The following is a 25,756-nucleotide window of genomic DNA, read 5'->3' as shown; positions in this document are numbered from 1 at the left end:
TCCTATACTTGGTTGCATTAAATGCTCGTGTGTATAATTTCATTTTACCGACTGCGTGTCCATTCAGTCCCTTGCATGTATAGGGGCGTAAATGCATTTGTTGCGTGAAACGCATTCACTCTTAGAGCTTCCACTCTTAAAAGCTTTCGGATATTAAATGATTTCCACAAGAAAATAAAAATATATATTGCTTCTTGTTATTAAGATAATATTTATCATGACAGAATGATTAGTGGAAAAGGATTTAATTAATAATTATTTACTTACATGAATATTTTAATAGGTCGTTGGTTTACAATTGTTTAAATACTTGGCACTTTAAATGAAGGTAACAATTTCGGCATACCTAGTATGTAAAATATGAATAACTCGACGAAGTGTTGTCTGTTTTTTTCTTAGAAAGAAATTCAGGAAGGAGACCGTGAAGATTAATGACGTAATTATCTCAGAAGCTCCCAGAATACAAAAAAGAAGAGCGTAATGTAAGGGAAGTCAGAAATGAAGCTTAAAGACACTCGCGGGATTTGAACACAAGAAGAGGTTGTCCGTCGACGAGATTATCTGATTATTCCCTCGCCTCTCTGGCGTCTTTCTGCGCTCTCCTGCAGCGCGAATTAAATTAGTCGGAAATTAAAAGAAGGCAGGGAAGAGCGAGAAAAAAAAATATTCTGTGCGTGAGGTCGGGTTGTTGACAACGGGACTTCCCGCTAGTGTTTTTAAGCCAGATAAACGGGTTTGTTCGCTGCAGGGATCTAGGCGTGGTGGCGGTAGGCGCGACGTAGCGCGAGAAAGAGAGAAAAAATTGACGGTTAAAAGGGTGTTCGCAGTGTGGGATGAGGATGGATGTTTAATCAAGTGAGATTAGTGGAGTGAAAAAAAAGTAGGGGTCGTGGGCGGATGTCGCACGTGGGAAGTAGGGGCGGGAGAAGGTTGGGAGAGAATGGTTGGTTGGACGAGGCGAACAGTTCCTCAACTCTACCCCGGGGGGCCGTCTTCTCGTCTACACGAACGCCTTTAGCGCGGCAAGCGGCCTGTGAAGGAACAAGGCCTTTGTGGAGTGGGGCAGAATGTGGAGGACGTGTGTGGCATACCCTGACAGGCAAGTCCTCGTGGCGAGGGAGATCAACAGGAGAAAAGGGAGACCTCCCCCCACGCCGACCCTTCCTCGTTGATTGAATATTCCGCGCAGACGCCTTATCGACGTGACACACGCTGTATTCTTAATTCGGTATAATGCCGGGCTGGCTTTCCAGCGGTTGGGGGTGAGGTTAGCTGAGCGTTGGGCTGGAACAACGGCTTGCCCTGGTAGAGGAGGGGGGATGGGGCTGTTGCGATTTATCACCGTTTGGATACCTTCCCGAAGCACGACCACATAGTGAGTGGTTGAGTGGTTTGGGCGCTGCACTATTCGCTGCGAGTTCTTCGCACGTTTACTCAGTCTCCACAGCAATAACATACTTATCATCGCGCTCGTTAGCTTTTGCTCTTTATAAAGCCGTTTAAGAGTCTTCTTGGCATCCAACATGAGTCAATTTTTTATGTAAAATACATAATTGACTGGCTTGAATACTATAATTTTTTATTTGAAAACTTAATGTTTTTATTAAATACCTAAAAATACCACAACATATTTCATTATAGTGTAACATTTTATTTTCGTGACTTTTTATTCCATAATCAAGGTCCACGAACAACTCTTTAAAAAATGAAGGAATTACAACGAAATGTTAAATTGCGATGGGAAATTCCTAATCTGAAAATAAAACTTCCTACTGCATATTAGAAAGCCAAAGGTGCTGGATCAATAATAACTAATTTTGAATTATATAAAAAAAATTATAAAAAATATCATTGAAGTAACAGCGTGAGTGTTTTTTTTTCTGCTTTGAAGTTCCATTAAGAATTCAGATTTGTTTGGCGTCTAATTTGAGAATAATTCTTTAATTAAGAACGAAGATATTACCGGCACTGCAAAAAATAAATTCTTTCTTGTATTTCCATTATTTAAGTATTATAATGTTTATGTCATTTCTAAAACATTATTGTTCTTTATTCAGGTATTAATAACTATTTACTATATAACACATTGATGAAAAGTGCCATTTATATAATTTTTGACACCCGAAAATTCATGTATCCGAAATTGTGATATGTAACTAACGTATGTAAATTTCAAGTTTAGATTTTCCTCATTGTACCTAATATATATATATATATATATATATATATATATATATAATATTTTTGCACGTGTATTAGCGGGCGGGGAACGAGCAAATATTCCGTGTTTGTTTTCTCTCGCGGTGAGCGTTGATGTGTTTTTATTTTACCCCTTTCCCCTCCCTCTCCAGCCAACGCTACCGCCCCTTCCTTCCCTCCCTCCTTTGCCACAACTCCCTTTCCCCCCTTGGCATGATCTAAAGCTTAGTTTTGGAGCTCGGCCGGTAGATGTCAGGGTGGTGAGTAATGCCTCTCCCCTCCACCATAGCCCAACGTCATATTGCTACGCGCCGGATACATTTCAACCGGAGATTAGGGAAGTATACAGATGGGGCATAAGGTCCGATTAAAGAAGAATATGGTGAAGCCAAAAGGGAAGAGGGATTTTACTGTACTACCCGTAACAATATGGCGGCCGTTTGTTAAAAAATGTATCAGCTGAACCTGTATGGGATATTAAATTGGAGAAAAATTTCATCTCATATCATTACATTATTGTTTTATGAAGATTCTTTTGGACTTTTAATATATATATAAATTAATTAATCAGTAATATTTTTATTTATTTTTATTTTGAAATGGTTACCTACAGTCGTTGATAAAAGCAGGCTAGAACATATAATAGAAATATAAACAAATGTCCGCTATTTTGATATAAGAAAATCATAAAAAAATGGAGAGGAAAAACGGCTTCGCGTCTGACGGCTAATGCTCCATCTGTATCATTTTCTAATTCCTGGGTTCACCCGACTGCCTCTGCCACGCACACGCGGTGCCCGCGCGTTTTGCCTCGCTTCACATAGTCGCCGCAGTGTCTAACCATGGCGTCCATGACGTGCGGCTCGAGTGCTTCGAGTGCTTTCAAGAATCTCTACCGGGTGTTTCATGCCTCAAATTACTATTTTGAATACACGCGTATTGAGCCATGTTCAATCTTCAAAAAAATACAGTTAAACGAAATACGGGACAAAACTTCTCATCTGCCACCAGCGGTTTATTAAGGGCGCCGTCTGGTCGGGGTGTATGTCTGTTGGTGAGGCGGGATAATAAGCGCGACTCTTGCTGGTGCTTCCAGCGCGGTATCGCCTCTAAGCACAAGGCTCTGAACTGGCGCGCAGTCTTCTCGTCGTCACAGGAAAGCGGTGATCGCAACGTTATATGGAGGATGAATTGAGGTAAAGGTGTAATGCAAGTTCATTAAGTGTTTCAAGAATCTGTACCGGTTATTTACGCCTAATTATTACTCCGAAAACACTCCATTTAGCCTTTTTAACTCTTCTAAAAACACAGTTTAAAAACTTAATCCGAAATCAAAACTACTTTTCGGCCCTCAGTGAATTCTTAAATGACATCTTGAGCAGTTTTAAAATCGCGTGGGTTTCTCTGAAGCTTTACCCACCGTATGTGTGCCCGGGTAGACTGGGTGGGGCGGGGCCTTCAGTGCTCCTCCTACCCGGGTGCACATACGGTGTGCAGAGCTTCAGGAAAAACAACGCGATTTCAAAACTACTCAAGATTTATGTGTGGGGTCTTCTTACGGAAAGTATTTAAGAGTTTTCTGAGGGCCGCTAAGTACTTTTGATTTCGGATTATGTTTTTAAACGGTATTTTTAGAACAGTTAAAACGGCTAAACGCGTGTTTTCAGAGTAATTTTTATGTGTAAAACAACCAGTACAGATTACTGAAAGCACAGAAGGGACTTGAAATAAACCTTTATCCTCATTTGTCCGCCATATAACGTTACAGTCACCGCTCAAATTTCAGAATTATCCTGTGACGACGAGAAGAGTTCAGAGTCTTGGCTTAGAGGCGATACCGCTCCAGAAGCACTGGCGAACGTCGCGCTTATCATCCCGGCTCACTAACACATACACCCCTGACGAGGCGGGCCCATTTAGCCCGTCTACAATTAATCTGACGAGAGTTACATGGCTGCTCCCTGATATTGCTCCAGCTACCGCCTTCATCTGTGTTCAGGGAAGTCTCGCACACAAATGTCGCGCTGACCATGAAATGTGTGCAGATATAGTTTGTTCAATCTAACTTGTCTAAAAAGTAGTGCCAGTGGTCTACCTATATCTCTGTCACTTATGTTATCCCATAATATTTTGTTAAAATCTTCTCGTGAATATCATTGTTTTGTAAACAATCATCATGTGTTTTCAAGGCGTATTGACCTAAACACATATGAAAATTTTTTTTCTCGGAATTCGAGGTCTATGGTGCCATACAATAATAAACAATTATAAAATGAAGAACATAAGGTTTTACGTATTAGATATATTTAGGCCACAATACGATCAGTATAAAACAAAATATCTGCAACTTATTTAAGTAAAATCCTACGTGTTTAATATGCCACGTATCACTCGAGGGCTGCGTTAATATTTTGCGCTAGCGTCTAGGTAGGTAATGATTAATTTAGTTTTTGTTTAAATTTTTTTTCGAAAACGAAGTAGTTGGAGTCAGACGTTTACAATACAACTCAGTGTGATTGAGGAAGGACTCAGGGCATGACCTGTTGTATGGAAGTATTCTCAACCAAAATCAGGTTCGATGGGCCAGGATACGAGTCGGGAATGCGAGTACAACGTTTAACTGTAGCGCCAACTTGCTCGGAGTAATATTTCATTGTCCTGCAGCAGGGTTGTTAGTAGAACCATTATAATGGCACTTGTAAACATGAGCCCAGGAAAATAAAAAAAATAAATAAATAACTTTAACCGAGTTTGGGGTTACCCGCGCTCGCAAAATGGTAACTCCGAAACAGAAAAGACAAGCTTAATCATGCGGCGGCCTCTTCCCTTCTGGAATTCCTACAGATTTTTGCCTCTGCCTGTAACATCGTCTGATTGTACCATGTACCATAACATTTGACAACAATGTAAACGAACAGTGACAAATGTTTATTTATAATATTGTCAGAAACTTAATTTCGTTCAACCTAAATATATGGAACAAATTTCCGAATTTTTCATTTGGCAGGAATCGGCGTTCATTGAATTTTTTTCGCCATATTATTTAAATTTGATGTTAGTAATATTTAAAAATGAGATAGTTGACTGAGCTAAGCGATGAACGCGCCAGTGTAGGCCTACCATCCCACAGTGCACCGCGGACGAACCTCCTGGGGGTGACGGCGGCGCGTCTCTTCTCGGGGCGACCCGCTGCGTCGCTCCGGCAACTCGATCACGTCTTCCTTGTGAAGTTCCGCTGGGGAGGGCCCGGCGCGCGGAATGCCAAACACGTACTGACCCCCCTCCCAGAGCCGCCACCCTCTCCCGAGTGTATCTCTCTCCGCTCGCCCAGCATCCTCGCGAAGTCGCGTGTTGTCCAGCTGTTGGCACCGTCACACGACCCTCGCGGCCCGGGGCATCTCCGAGCTGCTCTTGCAAATACTCGTATGTTAGATTGATTCTAAGAAATCTTTTACAAATACAAAATAACTTCATGAAATATTAACATCAAAAACTAATGTCCATTATCGTACTTCACATGATTCCAGTGTAAATGTTACTTAGCTTCAGACAAAAACGATAGGGTTTGCCGTTATGGATTTTCACGTAAGTAACTGAGCCAATTGAGAAACCTACAAAAAATAATAGTAATCAAAATATTTCTATAAGAACACAATTAGTGATGTTTCTAACGTATTATGAAAAGCTGGGTTGTCTAAGGCTGCCTGATTTTACCACACGGGGATAGAGTATTAAAATATAGTTTATTACAAAAGAAACGAATTTAATGATTATAAGATATTTTTTCGCCTCCTTACAAAATCATCTAAATAAAATTATCCGCCTCTTTCATTCCACCAACTCAGTCGTTTTAAAGGAGAGTGCAAACGTGTTCTACGAGAACATATTTAACATTGGAAGCGAACTCAGTTCTTTCAGCGTTCTGATCCACAGTTATTTAGACATGGATATGTGACGTGTTGCAGATGTTTTTCTTGTAGGGAAGCATATTGCAAACATCAGCTGTCGGCAGGCTCCTAAACCGCTCCTGATATTGGGTATTAAAAATCTGTAATCATTTAAGGAAAATGCTATGGGGGTTACTTTTCGTATGTCGAAGACCGTTTCCTTTGCCCTTAATATCCCTGGGTTTCGATTGTTGTATGTGTCGCCATTAATGACGTCGCTCTAGATTATTAAGACGAATGCCAGTTAAAACATTAAAAGTTTTACGAAACTCTGGGAAAAAAATCAATTACTACTAGAAATTAAGAGAGAAACTTTAAGTGAAATAATCTCTTGTCATTTTATGTAGTGTGCAATAATTTGGGATGAAAAAAATTAACAAAGAGTTTGATTTAGTGTCGATTATGTCTTTAATAGTCAAAATCATCTTTGTGTAATAAGGTTGGGTTTACAATGTTGAAATTGTTGTCAACTTAGCTTTGACTCCACGGCAAGCCTGTGTAACGGTAAGTTTTTTTACTTCCAATATGACAAATTTCCAGTTTACGTTACAGGTTGTGACACCTTTGTGTGATCACACAGTTACGAAGTTAAATTTGGAAATCCAAACACAGACACTAAACACATTTACACGGCTGTCATATGAATTGATAACCAATATAATTGCCAAACAATTGCCAGCAATTAAATTAAAAATAGCTTTGAAGCATGCAATTTGAGTAAAAACCAAACTATTTATGTTTGTTTGGCTGGAAAATAATTGCAATTTTTTCAACACAATCTTAGTCTTTTCGTCTTTTTTGTTTTAGTTTTTGCTACCGCATTAACAGGATGTTTTTAAACAATCCTATTGCAACTGCATTCAACTAATTTAAAATAATTTCAGTTGTCTTCTCTCATTAACATGCACAAGACTAATTATTGCATTGAAAAATGAATTACCTTTAACAATGTACATTATTATTTTGAGTTATATTTATTATTCTGTGGATGTTATTGTTTTGTGAAATTTTTATTTATACCGATGTCAGATAAATTACATCTAAGAAACATATTTCCAGAGAAGCACGTTTAATAAGTAAATAAACCTTTAGAAGCAACGTAATTAAAAATTAAATGGTGTATGTTTTTATGATAACTAAGGTCTTACAGTAAATTTAAGGAATGATTAGGGATAAGCTTACAAGTAGAGGGCATGAAGTTCGGGTCACCGAATTTTACGTCCCTTTGTGAGAATAAAGTACTTCCCAATTGCAGTCTACCCCGTAAAGGAGAAATCAACTCTCAACTATACCCGAGAATTAGCCGATCAACAAACGAGGCACACCAGATATTCCCTGTAACGTTACTTATAAAATGCTAAGGCAGCGTGTGCCAGCGTGTAGTATGTCCGACTTCCACGCAGGCTACGCGGGTTTGGTACCAATAAGGATACGTTGTTTTATTAATCTTTTGTAGATTTTGCATCCATTACGTGAAAATTCATGTTTTTCTAAATGTTATTTATTACTAACTTAAAATTGCTAGAATGCAGGTAATATGAAATAAGCAAAACGGTGTTCTTAAATGCATGACATATTTTATTTTTCAAACACATACAAAAGTGTGACAATATTTACACATAGCTGTCGCATTGTCTATAGATTCGGTGGGCACTTGTGTGTGATACCATAAAACGTAAAACATATGTTATATACGCTCCAAGCGCATTGTAAGAATGCGAAAGTGTTGTAATAACTTTTTTGTTTTAAGCAAATACAGAGGGATGTTGATTTTGTTAATATAATGGAATGTGACTCTTAGTTCTATTAGTTTTGCAGCATATGCAGCGTATTTCAACATGTTAGAAGTAAATTTTGGAGCACTCATTTGGTGAAACACTAATGATTGTATTTTGATGGCATTTTCTCGCGATGCTGTTTCCCGTTGTTCTTGAAATATATTGAGGGCATTGACAAACAAACAACTTAAAGATTTTTTTTCAAATAACATACAAAATAAATACATTTCGTAAAATTACTTGTTGATGGTCCTTACTGTGGAAAATATTTTTTTTGATTTCTTGTATTTTCATTAAATAAACATGTATTGGCACGTAATCGTTGAAAAATCTGTAAAAAACAATAACAAAAGAAGTTCACCAAGTGGTATAGAACCTGAGTCACCAGCGTGGTAGACGGTCTAACCGCTGGCCTTGCTGCCTTTCCGAATCTGTGTGAAAAGCTACGGAAAATATTTGAGCCTCGTTTAGCGATCGGCTATTTATAGAAAACTATTGTGAGTTGGGTTTTCTCTTTTACAGGGTATATTTATATTGGGAAGTGCTTTATTCTTGCAAAGGGACATGAAAATTGGCAACCTGACGTTCGCGCCTTTTCTTTGTAAGCCTGGGAATAAACAAATCGGATACGTATGACAATCTAAAAAAAAAAAAAAAAATGAAAATTTGAAATAAACTTTAAAACAATATACATAGAAAATACTGACAAATTTTCTTGGGCGGATGTAAGGCCATGCGTCAAATAAACAATGTTAGTTATAATAATTATTATAATCATAATTTAATACTTGATACAAGGGGAACATGTGAAAACTATTAAAATAAAATAAAATCATACATATTTTGGTCACAATATTTTAATTTTAAATGCTTTTCATTAGCAATATTTATAAAAATTTCTTACCTGTGTCTTCTTGGATTTTTTTAACATTTTAAATGAGTACAGTACATTTATTATATCGTGTTTGTTGGTGACAGCTTTACCTTACTGTTTCCCTCTCTGGTTTTTTTGTTGCGAAACACCTACGGTCTTATTTTTTAACAGAATTAGTCAGCCATAGAAGTATGCAAATTGTTAACACGATTTCTGTAAAACTCTCTACTCGTTACGTAAAATCAGATTATGCTAACGAACTTATTTAATCAGCCGAGTGGAAGATGGCGTCCGGTGCCCCAAAACTTGGTCGCCCGGAACAGAAAAGTTTGACACAGAAATACCAGGGAGGCAAGTTGCTTTTGTGATGTCAATGACAAGGTTACTAAAATTAAGTTAGTGTTACTTCATGAATCACATACTTAGTGTAAAACTGATATTCTTAATTAAAAATGTTTTTATGAATAAGGAATTATAGCTTCTTAATGAAGGATTTTTTAACATGCAGTACGGTGCAAATAAGGTAATTTTATGTACAAATAACTAAAATAATTACTTGCCGTAAAACTTTAACACCTGAAAGGTAGATTAAAACATTTTTATGATCATAGCCATTTGTGGTTTTGTTTTAAATAGAGAAACCACAAGAATAGAGTGTATCCATTATACCTATTGTTTTAAAACCACATTCCTCATCGCAAGAATCATTCAAAACACTTGAAATATTAATATTAAAATTTTAAAATGTTCATTTCGTAATCTAGAGCGATAAAGAAAACAGCCAAGAATAATATTTTATATAAAACATCGTATGTTTTTTTTGTCTGTCTGTTCCGTATGCGTTCCTAAACCAGAAATCCGATTTCGATGAAATTTTGCACACTTGAACTTTGATAAAAATTAAAAATCAGAACATCACTGTTCAACATATATTTTTTAAAAAAATTAAGGTCACAGGTTGCACGAGTTTTTAAAAAACCACCACATACCCCGTTCCCACCCCTTAAAATATAACTTTGATACTACTTGAAAAAAAATTGTAGTATTATGCTACTTTTTGATGAAATTTGGCAATCTTGAGATTTAAGTTAAGAAAAAATTAACTGTCTGCATTTAATTAGAATCTAAACCCATAAAACTATATATGTGTGTATATATATATATATATATATATATATATATATATATATATATGTATATATATAAGACAAGATGACATGGTGAACTTCGTAACACCTAAAATTAATTTGATTGTAACTCTTCATAAGCGATTATCAATTCTTATCCACCGCCCAACTATAATTCATTTAGATCGAAAATTTGAGCTGCATCGTGTACGGTTTTGGTTTTGTAGTTATTAAATGAAACTTATTATTAACCTCAGAGTTATTTTTCGAGTTTTGCTAAACCACATTTAATGAATTTGTGGTATATCTAAGCCTGCAAAGTCAATTTACCTTAATATAATGACTGATTAAAATGAATATTTGCAAAATGTAATTAAATTCACAAACCAAATCATTTCTTAAAATCCACTTCCTTTCCTTAACAAAAAAAGATTTTAAATGTAATATATTTTACAAAACCGCACGGAATAAAGACAACACAAAGAGGAAAAACAGTAATGCATGGCGCAGCTTGCAAACGAAAGGTCCGCCACGTACGCTATCTATTGGATGTAATCGGAAGTGGCAATTCCCATACAAAATTATCAATTTCAGTTTTTTCATTATTTCGGCTTTTTCTCTGGGTTTTTCTTAATGATCTTTTTTCCTAAACTATCCCAGTATTGAGGCGAACAAAAAAATAATTATTCAAACCTGTCGAGCCATTTACGAGTTTTTGCGAGACTAACGCACTGCAATTGATTTTTATATAGAGAGACTAACTAATTCCCGGTACGCTTGCAATACATCTATTGTTAATTTATATTTTAAAAAAAATTTAAAGTAGGTATACATAAACAGAGTGTAAGCGTGTCTCTACCCCTCTTTATCTCTATACCTCTCTGTAAATTTTTATCTATCTCTATCTGTATATCTCTCTCTATACCTAACTCTATCTCTTTATATATCCCTCTCCCTTCCTATACTATGAAATACTTACAGGTAACTATCCATACAACTCGCGCGCCACCTTTAAGGGTTTAAAGGGTTGGTGTAATCGTAATCTCACCTAGACACTGACTTTACTAGTGTTTCGAAGGTCAATTGTGCAAAATTTCATCGAGATCTGATAAGTTCTTTAGGAACACATAGAGGACAAACATAAAAACATTCAAAAGTCATTCGAAGTGGCAATTCCCATACAAAATTACCAAAATCGATTTTTTCGATTTTTCGGATAATCCTTTGAGTTTTCCCTAATGTTTTTTTTTCTAAACCATTCCTGTAATGAGGCGAACAAAACAAAAAGAATATCATTCAAATCGGTCGGGCCGTTTCCTAGTTTCAGCGAGACTAACTCACGGCAATTGATTTTTATATATATAGAGTTCGAAAAATTCATCCCCGTATACTTATCGCCCCACTTAAAGTATAGTAGTGGTAAAACTTGATAAAATCATGCGCACTTGACGTTCAAAAGAGTAGGAACATTACTGTCTACATTTTTCATAAAAATGGTTTATTAAATATAAATAAAAAAAAAGTCTCCATTCACCTTCCCCATCCATTTAGGTAGAATTTTTCTTTTGTTGATGAAAATTTTTACACTTATCTTAAAAATATAAATAAAATTACTGTTAAAACTCCCTTTTATCCTGGCTACATGCGATTTAGAAATTACTACTTCCATTCCCATACATTACTCCTTAGAGAAGATTCTTCGCTCTCCTGGGTAAAATTTTGAACAATTCACTAACTATAAGAAGGGGAATTTATTTTTAGCATCCAATTTAAGAAAAATTATTTCACTGAAGATATGAGATTTGACTCTTGTAGAGTAAAATTTTCACATTTGATGTTAAAAATGAGAAGAACGCTACTATCTACATCTGATTTTAACAAAATGTAAATGAATACATGAGATTTTGAATCAACACCTTTCTCTCGCTCACCCTCCTCCCTGCATATCACATTTACTTCCCCTAAAATCAGAATTTGGGCAATTCTTGATGACTTTTGCACACTTAACGTTCAAGTTTAGAAGACAATTAATTACTCTCTCTATCTGATATCGGAAAAATAGCCCATTCACCAGATGTTCAGCCGGGTGCTTCAGCTAGCGAGTGATACAGAACAGATATCTGTTTATAAAACAATTATAAATCCTTAGTTAGATGTCACAGACAAACTACACGCTGTAAAAATATTCCTGTAAAATGTTTATCATAGAGGAAACGCAAATACAGGATTTACGCTAGGCTTGATGTGTTTATTGTACACACATTTTTTTCCATACTTGGCAAGCAAAAACCGTACTAGTACGCGTGTAGCGTTTATTCAATACTTTCTGAGCTAACTTAGTTATTTATTGTTTGATTTTTGTAAACTCATTTAAAAAGGTTATTAATAAGGTCTAATTTCCCCAGCACAACCCGGTTCTGACGAGTAAAACCGGCTGTTTAACGCACGTTGAGGACCAGGAATTATAACTTTTGCATAGATTACTTATGGATCATTATTATTTGAGCTATAAATTTTAACATTAAGTGATAAAGTTTTAAGGGCTACCACGCCACGCACAAGAACTACATTGTCGCCCTATGCCAAGAAAGAGCGTGCAGTCCTTAATTAACGTATTCAGTGCCAAGATTTTAATAGAGAATTAAGAAAACACGTCTTTTAACTGAGAATATTTGTAACAGTTACCAATTGTATAAAAAGTATTTTTACTAGCGTTTCCTGTGACTTTTTTCCTTTTCATGCAAAAAATGATTGGGAACACTCAGTAATTTTATTCCATATAATGTTTCTTTGAATCATACTCATACATATCATGATAAAACGTAGTATTATGTATTCTAGAAGTGAAAAGGTCGTTTGAGATGGTAGCATGGATGGCCACATAGAATTTTACCACTTTTATGGACAAAATATCAGTTTTTAAAATGATATTGATCTTATAACTATGTAGTAACTAAAATATGAAACGTATGTAAGCAACCGTACACACGTTGTTTATTATATTTTAAACATAGCGGACCTATCCAATTTCTTACACAAATATAAAGTATTTTTTTACCTAACCTAACGAAAAAAATTAACTCTTAATTATTAGTAAACTACTTAAAACTACTTGAAATATCGCAATGCATTTTTACACAGTTATTATAAACAAGTATCTACTAACTGACCCGTGCAAATATATTTCACAGTTTCGTTATCAACTTTACAAACATATCTATACTAATATTATAAAGCTGAAGAGTTTGTTTGTTGGTTTGAACGCGCTAATCTCAGGAACCACTGGTCCGATTTCGAAAATTCTTTCAGTGTTGGATAGTACATTTATCGAGGAAGGCTATAGGCTATATTATATTATCAATAACATTAGGGATCCTTACTAAAGTCCAATTTAGAATCAAATGCGTTGGAGGGGGTTAGATACAACATGCAGTACACATACGAAGTGTGTGTTGACAGTGCCACAGGCGCTAGAAATTTATTTCCTATTGCCTATTAACATTGTTGCCACGCACTAGATGCCATATCATTCTTAATTTTCCCATACAATTAAAAACACCCGTGTGATATTAACAACGAAGCAATCAGTACCCTCATAAGAGTTCAATTAGTATTTAAATACTTTTTATCACTTTGAATCGCAAACCTAAACTATTGTTTTTTTTCCTCTCTCTGTGTTTTATTTGTTTTTTTATTGCCCTTTTTTTCAAGTATATATATACATATTACAGACTTGAAACTTCACAATAATGTTCTTTATGTTACGCAGGATGACATTTTCCGAAAATTAGATCCCATGGGTGGTTAAAACCAGGCAACAGTGGGTACTTTGTCTGCATGAGAACAGGATTTTCCATTGTTCATGCCTTCTGCGTCTCCATGGCAACGGGCATCGCGCGGCAGTGGCGTACCGACAAGGAGGGGCATGTATAATGAGCGCCGCAAGAGTGATCTGCCTGTAGACTGCCGTAGCGAAGTACGGGTACATCAGTTGTACGTTGCGTGCACGAGTCAGGAAACCATCGGTGCTATTCATTTTCTCTCCGGTACATTATACAGCATTGTAATAAATTTTTACTGAATTTTTTTTTATTTACCATTACTGTAAATGGGAGATGTGACTTAATTTTTTTCCCATTAGTATAGCCGTGCAAAACCGGGTCGGGCAGCTAGTATATGATAAATGGCGCCAACCTACGTGTCATTAGAATTTATTTTAATTAGAAATGCCATGAACGGATGCTATTCCTAATTAAATATTCCATTTATAAAAGAAATTTAATCAATTTTATTAATTAGAACCTTAATTTTAAACTGTTTGTCTATTTTTCGTCAATAGCGGGGAAAGTAAGCTTTACAATGATGTTTGAATAATTAATTTTTAAGTATAATAAAGAGAGATATGGTGTTGCTAAACAAAGACACCTTTAAGAAATAATATATATTTTCTGTTCTTTTCGCGTCAGTAACATTTCACAATAAAGGTTTTACGAAAATGCTGCATAAAAATTCGGCCTTGAATTATTATTCACAGCACCCAAGGAAGTTTCACTTAATAAAGTAAAAATAACACGCAATAACTTTCATATAGTGAATCTTCCATAAGAATATAATCATTTATGTTCTTGGTCCTGCCGTATTGCCGAGCCCTCGTGTGTTCAGGTGCAGCCCGCCGGGCGCATTAAGGCGCGATTTTCCGCGGCGTTTCGTCGCCCGGGGGGCGTTACGCACTTCCCCGGGACGTTTTTCCGCCCGGCGCGCGCGCGAACCAGGGTTAAATGGTCGAGGGAGGGAGTGGGGGTTTTTTTTTTGGGGGGGGGGGGTGGAGGGTAAGAGGGGTTCTGAAAGTCATCGGCATGGAGAAGATAAGCGAAAAAAATCGGTGTTCGCCTCGCTGTTCCCTTCACCCTTTCCCTTCTCTGCCCATCCCTCGTGACGCCAACTTGGTCGTGCGAGAAAAGCCATTGAGGCGTGGCGTCTTCAGCCCTGGAAGGAGCACGGACGGGGGGAGGGGAGATTTTTTTATGCTCGCTGGGGGAAAAAAGGTAGGGAGGGGGCTGGATCCGGCATTCTCACCCCGTATAAATCCTCGCCATTTTCACCTCCCACGTCATTCCGCCACCCCTGACCCATCCCCACGCATGCAGAGGAGGCTTTAGTTTTCCGCTACGCGACGCCCGCTGGGAGCCAAGACGAGCAGCAGGAAACTGTCAACTGTAAATCAGGCCCCTCCCCCCTAAGCATTTTTACTCTTTACCTTTCCCCCGATCAACCTGCCCAACCCCTCGGCGATCTGGAACCGTCAATAAAGGGTTGCGCAATCCGTAAGGATGAAAAAGCCCCCGGAGAGGAAATAAGGCGGAGAAAAATATTCATGTAACTAACTGTTCGGAGTGTTCCCGATTTTCAAGCCGGGTCTGACCTCCCGATGTTTGTCTTCCCACGGATGAAATGTGTGCGCGAGGGAAGAGAATTCACAAAGGAGTGGCGCGAACAGCAGTTTATTTTTTGAACGTTTTATTTTAGTTCCTTTTTTCCAGTGCTTTTCAAAGGCCGACTACCGTATTTCTTTTATCGCTTGTAGATAGTCGTGATTTCCGATAAGTTCACATTCGTTCATTTCATACTTATTCGAAATTCCATATTGAATAACACGCCATTCCTAATGTTACTTAAATAAACTTTATATGTTTCAAATAATTAATGTTTTTATATGAAACGTTCGCTAAGTTTGACTGATCAGAACTTATTCTTTCTTTTTTCGTAATTTACTAATAGTCATTCAACAAATAAATAACATTTAGCTGCATAAGAATAGGCTTCGCAAGTATCCTATTTTAAGATTCGTAAGTTTATGCAGTGGACTTTTCCGAAAGCATCAAACATACTTAAAAGTTGTGTATTTATAGCGTATACTGTGAAAATATCTGTCTTTAGTTGAGTTTACAGGTAAGACATTTTTATATTTAGATTGGTTGGTGAATAATTATGGTGAATAATTGAGTTTACAGGTAAGACAGTCTTATATTTAGATTGGTTGATGATAATTAAAGTTAGAGATAAACGAATAAACACATACAAGTTAAAAAAAAATCTTTACACATAATATTTTTAAATAATCTCTTTTAAATTACACAGGTAATGCATAAATGCATGAAATTAAGATTTTAACCCTAAATTAACAGAAATGTGTAACAACCACGGTGCTGCCATCCGTTCCGTATGGCGCGAGCCAAGGTTCACAAATACAAAAGGAAACGTTATAATATTAACAGTTCTTTATGTAAAAAAATGTGCAATATTATTATAAAATTATTTCTCATAAAATCAGGTCGAAAGCCGGAGTTAAGTATTTTTTTTCAAGTCTTTTTCACTTTGTTCAGAGCCGTTTCATTATATAGTTAAACATTTCGCTCCTGCAACGAATTTTTATGTGTTGATAAAGATTTATTGAGATGTGAATAAGTTGCTTAAAATCAAACTAACGCGTACTTTTAATACACATAGAATACCATGGTTCAACCAAAAAAATTAGAATTGTCTTTCAGTACTCGACAGTGACTTAAAATATAACCTCTGTAGCAAGCACAGTCATGTGTTCTCATGTTGTAAATACACTTATAATACAAAACCTTTACACGAAATATTAATGTTGAATTAATTTAAATAATGCCGTGCGTGATAAATATACAAAAATTTTATTTTCAACTACATCTCTGGATGCGAATCACAGTTTCCGCTAGAATTCGCTGCCGGAGCAGCTACGTCGACTATTGAATCAATTGAGTGCAGAGAAAAAATTTAAACTATGTAATGAAACAGCTCCGATAAAAGCGAAAAAGACTCGAACAAAATCTAAACCCCGGCTTTGGACCTCATTTCCAACAGAAAAATTGTATTTAAAAACTGAACATCTTGTTAACATTAATTAAATCGTTAATGCTATAACGGTTTCCTTTGTATTTGTGAACTTTGGTTCGCGCCATCCGTCACAGATGGCAACATCGTGGTTGTTACACATTTCCGTTCCTTGACTTATGTCGCATTCAGGAAATTACTCCAACAAACGCAGTATACCGGAAGCTAACATGTTACACGCCAAACATTTTTTTTTGAAAAACGCTAAGAATATTACAAATATATGTTCTGTGTTACTTTTTTTTATCCACTGTGTGATGTTTTATTAAACCAATTATTTAATTTTTGAAACACTATGCCCTGTCAAAGGTACAAATTTATTTTCTCTCCGCGTAAATATGCGATTCCAAAGGCAAGGTTCAAGGTCTGTTTTCAGTTTCGGCTGCTTGATAGGCAACACGTTATGTGCATGTACAGATGCTGCTAATCCACATTTATTCAAGTGGTTTGATCTTATTGCATTACAATACTTGAGCTTCAATTTCCATGTAAGATTATTGTAGTTTCTTGTTTTAGGGAAGTGATATTTTTTTTCATTTTCTGTTCTTTTTATAAATTCAGGCAATTATTCAGAATCTGAACTTTCCGTGAGCTGATTGCGCGATAGTTATTTGCTTTACGTTTCTTTAACAATTTTTGCATCAATAAACTGCATATATTTTCCGAAAAAATAACACTGAAATTTTTTTTGTGCGGGTGTTGAAGTGTACTCTATATTTATTTTTGCATCTGTTTAATATACATATTCTATAAAAAAATGCACAAATTATTTTCTAAAAGTGATTAAATGAGTATTATAAACGTTATCCATTCACTTTTAAATGAATTTCTAAAACAAACTACATTTTTCAGAAAATTCATACAAAAGAAAATACATGTTATAAATAAGATAAACATAATAATCAGTTAAATCGTATTTCTATATGTTAATAAATATATTTATTGTAGGTGCAACACAAGTATTTTCGCAAGTGGAAAACGTGGCGGACGTTGCCCTCAGGCGGGGTCTTCCACCCGTGCACCTCCTAGTCCCTAGTGGTCTCGAGCGACGACGCTGTCCGCGGGACGTTAGGCCCTTGGTGACCAGCCAATCTCCCCGCAGGTGTTCTCCGAGGCGGTGATCATGTTCAGCGTGGGCGGGCGCTACTACTCCGGCGAGCCCATCACCTACACCTACATCGAGGACCGCATCTTCGAGAACTCGCGCAACATCTCCGTGAAGCTGCACCACCGCGTCGGCCGCTTCGTCAAGCTGCAGCTGCACTTCGCGGCCAAGTGGATAATGGTCAGCGAGGTCACCTTCGACTCGGGTACGTGTGCCAGCTCCCTGCCTGCCTCAGGATGTGGGTGCGCTGGGAGCCAAACTTAACAAATAGATATATAGCAAATATGTAGCGTGCACAAGTATTTTTAATGCTTTACTACAAATTTTTTTTAAATATGCCATTGCAGTTTTGTACTTTTTATCATAAAAATTCAAGAATGCAAAATAAGAATTAAAAATGTAAACATAAATTCACAGAGTACAAGTCTAAATCAGGTAATGTCGAACAAATGAACCCAACTATGAAACTAAACAGGTATCATACAACAGAGTGACGACAGCACAGATGAACACATTAAAACTTCAAATATCACGCAGCACAAGAATTCCGTGGAAGGTATTTAATTGCGGAAAATAAACAGCACCGACTAACGCAGTGGGCTAACGTTGACGAGACAGTTTCAACAAGAACATTTAAATGTAGACGGACAACTAACGTGGGCATTGCAGCAAATATAGGAACAACTCAATAAAAATAAATAAGTATTATAGACAGTAAAACGTCGATAGCACCGACGTTGTACATAGCAGGTTTCTTATAAAAAAAACAGTTCAGACTTTTCGGGAACTGTCTTCTAGGTATATTTTCATATGAAAACCTCCTTATTTTTCAATCTTGAATTTTTTACGTGACAAACAGTGCAAAACAGCAATGGTGAATGTGAAAAAATTTTATTAAATCTAAATTCCCAATTGCATGAACCATGTTAAGAACGTACTTGAAGTATGTGTGCATGTATATAAGCGTACATGAGTGCATGCAAACGTGTGCAAAGGGGCTGGAGAGTGCATGAAGGGAGATAAACCCTCCCGAAATTTCAAGAAATTCTAAAAATATTTAACTTTTCCACAAAAAAAAAATTCGAAAGCAAACAGCAGGCAAACAGCCGAATAGATTCTAACTCCCCTCCCCCCTTATTTTTCCAAATGAAATTGTGAAATTATGCGCCTAGTGTGCAAGTATTCAGTGTATATGTATGTGAGTTGTACAAGTATGCAATTGCGCAAAAAGTACAAAACTATGCAAGCGCAAATGTATGTAAATGTGCTATAATACAAACATTATATCGAATGTTGCTCTGCTGCCATATTTTCTTTTTCTGCAAGTAAAATTATAGCTTCAATAGAATACAAAAATAATTGCGTTACAATTTTCTTTCCCCTCAAAGCGATACACTTTTTTTCCACTACGCTATGATGATATCGCCTCGACATACCCTTCTGGGTGTAAAACATTTTCACGGCAATCAGTGATTTGGCTGATGAGTGGTGTTTTTTTAAGCGGTTACACTGCCTTCACAATATATTGTTACGATCGCAGACAGGACCGCGACGCACGCCAGGTTCGGAGCTGGCTGGCGGCCCTGCACGGCCACAGGCATCATGCGCCGTGTCACGTGCGGCTCACTGACGACATGCCACGCGTGCCCGGCTGGATTACAAGGGTCGTCGCTACCCCTGTCCCCCCGCCTCTCACAGCGCGATGCCATGCCTCGGCGCTGTTATCTATCGCTGAGCGGCCTTGGGAATTCCGCGGGCCGCCGCGTGAGCGAGCGACGCTATTCTCGACGCTTCGGAAGTCGGGTCGGCCTGGGATGACGCGACTCATGACTGCTGGTCTCGTCGGTTCGAGAAGGGCGCCACAGATTACTTAAGCAGAGACTCCGGCCTCTGCAGCCATTTGCGGCGAGAGTTCCGCTAGGAGTGTGGCGAGAGTTCTGCGACGGGTGCCGCGTGAATTCCGCGGTGAGATCTGCAGAGTGTGCCGCGTGAGCGCAGACTTCCGAGCGGATTCCAAGCGAGTCCCGCAAAGGTTCCGGAGTTGCGCGAGTGAAGGGAAGTGCGACATCGGCGAAGAATGTGAGAGACCCTATCGAGAAGGGCGGGACGCGGAGTGACGGCATCGGGAGAGTGCGACCGAGTGGCACGAGACTGTGTGTGGGGACAGGCGCTATGTAAGGGGCGAACCATTGTTGAGCGTAGCTCTAGTGAGGAGTGCAAAGAACTTGACAAACATTGAGGGACTTGAGAATAACCATTTTTTAAGTTCGAGCTATAGGTGCCAGGTATTTTTATGTAATATTATTTATTATTTATGTATATATAAGTAATCAATAAAACTGTAATAAAATTCAATTGGTCTATCCCTTATAAACCCAGTTCTCCCCACATTATAAAATCGTAATAGTATTTTTTCAAACAAACCTATCCTAGTGATAATGCACTCGCTCACCTAAAACTACTACCGGTCAATGCTGCGAGCGTGCGCATTTCACATTGATGCGTTTTCGCGTATCAACGTAACCCCGTACGTACTGTGGTGACACCCTGTGCTGATATACATGCTACGATTTGGCTCCAAGTAGCTCACCTTGCGAAGTGATTCAGCCAATATTGTCTTCAGTTCATAAAATTTCAAACGTATTATTGTTCCAAGACGACCAGTGATTTAGTAAAAGTTTATGCGAAATTGTAAAAAGGAAAGACTGTGGGGTGGAGTGAAAAATGGTATTGGGCGAGGATATTGGTACGTATTTAAGGTAGCACATTATGAATGCACGTGTCCGCCAGCTTTCGCGAAAGTGCTGGCGCGGTTTGGTTTACTTGTTGTATCCGTAACCAGTCGGATCAGTGAAATCCATGTAAGTAGTCTCTTTGGACGTTTTTCTACGAATTACAGTTACAAATATTACTCCATTTTCCAGAATAACAAAATTAAACACAGTCCTTTGTCTACTTGGACATGAATTACCGTTATAACAGTGTAAGAACACTTGAAATCTGTAATGTATTTCGAGTTTACTTCTCAAATCAAACACACACACAATATATTTTTATACTTTACTGTAGATAAAATTTAAGTGATTTTCTACGAGGGATGTTCTGAAGCTGGGGCCAGACGAATTTCGTTCTGACGTGGTTCTTAATACTCAGACTCACACGCTTATGTTTTCTTTATTTTCATTACCAGTGTTTGAGGGCTTTTCCTGTAACTTCGGTCATTACGATAGCTCATTTTTATTAATTGTGTCATCTCAAATATTTTCAACAGATATTTTACTAATACTATCTCATAGCTGTAAAAAGACTTAGGTTTCATTGTTTTGTCCACTTTCGTAAACTTTAGTAGATCGAAAATTACGTTATTAAAAATTGGGGGCGAACGAATGTGTTCCCAAAACAAATGCATTAGAGCCATTACAATACGTTTACAGGGAAAGCACCTCTAATTGATGGCGTGAGAAAGGAACTAAATAGCCATCTTCGGCACGTGATATCGAGCCTTGGATAGCGCAACCAGGAGATGTTGATGTTCAGCACATCGTGTCATGGCTGGGGTAATGACTGCCATGAATGAGGGTCATTACCGCGCCGGCACGTCATGGAAAGGGGGGAGGGAGGGGGTTGTGAAGGAAAAGGGGGTTGGCCTCGTTGCGGTGATAACAGCGCCAACATTGCGGCCGTCGACGAGTTGGTCTCGCTCTGCTAACTGCTCGTTAATGACCGTCCTTACACTCTTCCCCTCCCCACTTCCTGCGCAACTCTAGCAACCCTCGCCGACATCCGAAATAAACTCGGCTTACTACAGCTCTCGGCGAATCCTGCTGTCCATTCGTCGGGGCGTACACTGCGTTCCAGGAGCAGCTTCATCTGCACCTCTCAACGCTCGGTATGCGGCAGTGTGTAGGAGTAACTTCTGGGATGTAACGTAACTCGCATGGAACGGAAATGTGTAACCGGGGTGCTGCCATCTGTAAAGAATTGTGCGAACCAAAGTTCACAAAGCCAAAAGAAAAGTAAAGTATTAACTGTTCAACGAATTTTTATAACAAAATTAGGTCCGAAGTTAGGATTTAGTAATTTTTCCTGTTTTTTTTTTTTTTGCGGAGCTGTTTTATTATATATTTTTAAATTTCGGTTTGCTAATCAAATTATTTAGTATTCGACGTAAACTGCTCCGACAACGAATTCTAGCGTTCAGAAATGTAGTTGAAAACACAATTTGTATATATTTATCACGCTCGGCCTTATTTTAAAGAATTCTGCTTAAAATTTTGTGTCCGAGTTTCGTATTATAATCGTATTTGCAACATGAAAATACACGAATTCGCTCGATACCGAAGTTAGATGTAACACATCTTTGACGAGTCCTGTTTGTCACATTTGTTTTTATGACATTTTTTGTATAGTTTTCTGTGAAAAATTAGGACATTAATTGTGAAAGGAAAATTTTGTTTATTATTTTAATATAATTTAAATTGCTGATCAAAAGTACCTCTCCATTTCAATTGAGTTTTATTGAGTTAATATAGAAAAAAAACTTCAAATATTTTTTGCCTTATATTGACGCAATTTTACAGGATTTTTTTATGTATCAATGTTTTTTTTTTGCGTTCCTTAACCATTCATCCGATTGCGATGAAACTTTGCACACTCGACTAAAGTAAGATTTCGATAAAATTAACCCATAAAGCAGAAAAATTATTCTTGATGATAGTTTGCCATTTCATTGTTAACGCATCGTTGATGCAATGTCTATGAAATTTTACACATGATTGTTGAAACACGAGGAAGTTTACTTTCCAGGTGAGATAACGTACGATAGGTGGTGCACGAGTCGTACCCATGAAGGCATTATTCTATATAGTGGGTGTCTGTTCTGAAGTTGATGTCAAATGGTCAGCAGTTACATAGCAAAATAAATCATAGCTGTATGAAAGCAATTATGTATAAATATTTGTTTGTTTGTACCGTATGTGTTCCTATACCATTCATCAGATTGAGATGAAACTTTGGTGAGTTGTTATGCGCATGTCCGCGAAGGTTTCTGAGTTAGTACAACCATTAATGTTGGAAGGAATTTAATGAATATACTGTCTATATTGTTTCAATTCACTAAACTGATAATGCTATAAAGTTTTACTAAGGCTTTGTGAATTTTGGTTCACGCCATTCACCACAAATGGCAGCACTGTGGATACTCATTTCCGTTTCATGTGACATAACATTACATTCACGAAATATCTCCTACCAAATGCCGTTTGCCGAGAGCTAAGATGTTACACATCAAATTTACCAACGCACCAAACATGTCACTTATTAAAGTGTCATATCTCTCGTTTACTTTAAGATAATCCGAGTTCGATTCTCTGCGAGATGCCATCCCGAATTTTTTTCTGTTAAGTGAAACGTGGCTTATGTTCTCCCTGGCGACACTGCTGTTTAAAGACCTCAATTGTCACTCATAACTTCGATGTTTAGAGACTTCATTCCTACATTCATTCCCAGATTCTCGCCGTTTTCTCTAGCGTCACTCGGTTAAATCAGTGAAACGTTATTCATCTCCAATTCGACGATTCTGTGCAGCAGCAATTGTCCTCATTTACCAACTGTCTCTTGCAGAGTGATCACAGGAAGAGTTGAAAGAACAACAGCGGAAGGATGTTATTATGTTCCAGAGTGGTCCTATTTGAGACATTTTACATTAGACAGTCCGTATTTTACGTTGCAAGTGAACTTTTTTAAAAAAAACTAAAGACAATTTTTTGGGAGATAATTTGTTGCTCTTATTTCCTTGCGCTTAGCGCCGAAGTTGCACGTCGCTGTAGCAAGAAGGAACGGATGTGAAGTTGTACCCGTCTTGGAGGGGGGGAGATGTGGATGGGAGTAGGAGTCACGGAGTTCTTAACCCGACCTTTTACCCCTTTCATTTATTTTCATGTGGCAGCGAGAGAAAGTTCAGGCAGGCCTTGGGAAATCCTTCTCCTCCCCTTTGCCAGTTTTTATTTTTACTCCTTTCTCTCGTATTTCACCTTACACGGCCTCTTTTCTCGCTGGCGGGAAGACTTGCCGCACGGAGTGGCAAGTTGTCACGCCGCGGGGGAAAGGGTAAAGGAGGGGGGGGGGAGAGAAATTGTGAGGAAACTCTCTTCCGAGCCACCGGCGTTTCGTACCTCTTCCCCCCTCCCTTGTTCGCCATCAACAGCAGCTAGGGTTACATCTGCGAGCCAGGTCGCACGTCTGCTCTCGCGCGCGACTCTTCGTGACTCTCGCCGGAGCACGTCCGGCTCCTCCCCCCTCCCCGGCTCCCCCTGCGGCCCTCGTGTCCGCTGAGGTCCTGTTCCGTAGTCCCGCCTCAAGTGGAGCGAGCACTGGTGTGTTTGTAATACAGTCACTTCGGTACTTCTGTAGGTAGGCTTACCTTTCAAACACGAATGAAAACGTTTTAGGTGTTCAAACATCTTAGCTCTCGATAGACGGTATTGGGAAGGAGTCATTTCGTAAATGGAACGGACGTCGGTTGGAATGGAAACCTGTTAGCACGGCGCTGCCATCTGCGGAAGTTCAAAAAAATTTGAACAGACCTGCGTGATTTATCCGCATATATATAAATATATATATTAACTTTTGCAAAAATATAGGTATGCACTAAGCGTAATAGTGTTACAATTTACTTTATAACAAAAAACTTTGCTTTAATACTTTATGCTTTAATTTATATCAAAAAAATAATTAATGACAACTTAAAAAATACGTCAAAATTCTGGCATTACAATTTTGATAATCACTAGTTAACACTGATTTGTAGAGATAGCGCAGCGTTCATCATACTGTAGAAACACAACAAGTTGTTAGCTGACTTATACTCGATACCATGTTGAATAAAATAATTTCCTGATTTTTTTCGTTTAAGCAAAAACAAATGTTTATTTGTGTTATAATGTGTGTTTTAGTGTTTCAGGTTAATTTATATTTAATGTATCTGTCGAACGGCTAATTTTTGTTTGAAATACACATGAAAGATAGCGCTGCGTTCGTAATGCCTAAGAGAAACCAACAAAATGTTATATTTGACGTCATGTTTGTTCCAACGCAATTTTCCTGGCCAATAAATTATACTTATATTTAAAGCAGCGATAATATATTGTTATGAAAATACAAGTTTACGAAATGTATTCCAGGATAGTTTCACTACCATAAAGTTTCCCTTGGCACACAAATACGCTCAGTACATCTCCTGATGTTTGCGAAAGTTAATACATACTGGTGCATGTTTTCACACGTGAGTCCACCATATTGATGACTTTTGCTCGTGGCTATAACAGTTTCTGCATGCAAGTGCATTGGGAATTTGACCTGTTATATTTTTAAGTTAAGTAATGCGCTGTTATTACATTGCTTTTCTGGTGCATACTAAAATTTTACCCTCAACTCACCTAAATAAGTATAACCAGGTGATGATAATTCCGGTATAGAGGGAAACGTCATCGTTGAAGCATTCACATGCGACGAGTTCGGTACTCCTGTTGTTCGGCTAGCCCTGAGAAACCAATTGTAGCATCTTGTTAAACACAGAGTTATAGATAGATTTTTAAAAAATAAAATATTTACCCTTTTTCTTTAAAATTAATACTGAGTGTATATTTATCCAATCGGCGTTATTTTTAAAAATCATTCGTTATATTTCGTTTCGAAGTTTCGTATTATTAGGGAATTTACAACATGAGAACACCTGAATTTACTCGTTACCGAGGTTAGATGTTAAAAATCTTTTGGGAGTACTGAAAGACCTAGTAGATTATTAATAT

The 25,756-nt window shown here is 37.7% G+C and overlaps 1 protein-coding gene across 1 annotated transcript in view; it reads left to right on the top strand.

The window, feature by feature from the left end:
• The window catches only part of LOC134527100 (discoidin domain-containing receptor 2-like), a 787,573-nt gene that overhangs the window by 665,880 nt on the left and 95,937 nt on the right, over positions 1–25,756 (top strand). Inside the window, exon 9 of the mRNA XM_063359452.1 lies at positions 17,946–18,153. Coding sequence (XP_063215522.1) covers positions 17,946–18,153 — 208 coding nt within the window. The remainder of the gene's footprint in view (positions 1–17,945; positions 18,154–25,756) is intronic.

The sequence above is a fragment of the Bacillus rossius genome, chromosome 1 (genome assembly GCF_032445375.1).
Source record: "Bacillus rossius redtenbacheri isolate Brsri chromosome 1, Brsri_v3, whole genome shotgun sequence".
Lineage (NCBI taxonomy): Eukaryota > Metazoa > Arthropoda > Insecta > Phasmatodea > Bacillidae > Bacillus > Bacillus rossius.
Note: the sequence above shows the minus strand (reverse complement) of the source record. Positions and strands in the feature narration are given on the sequence as shown.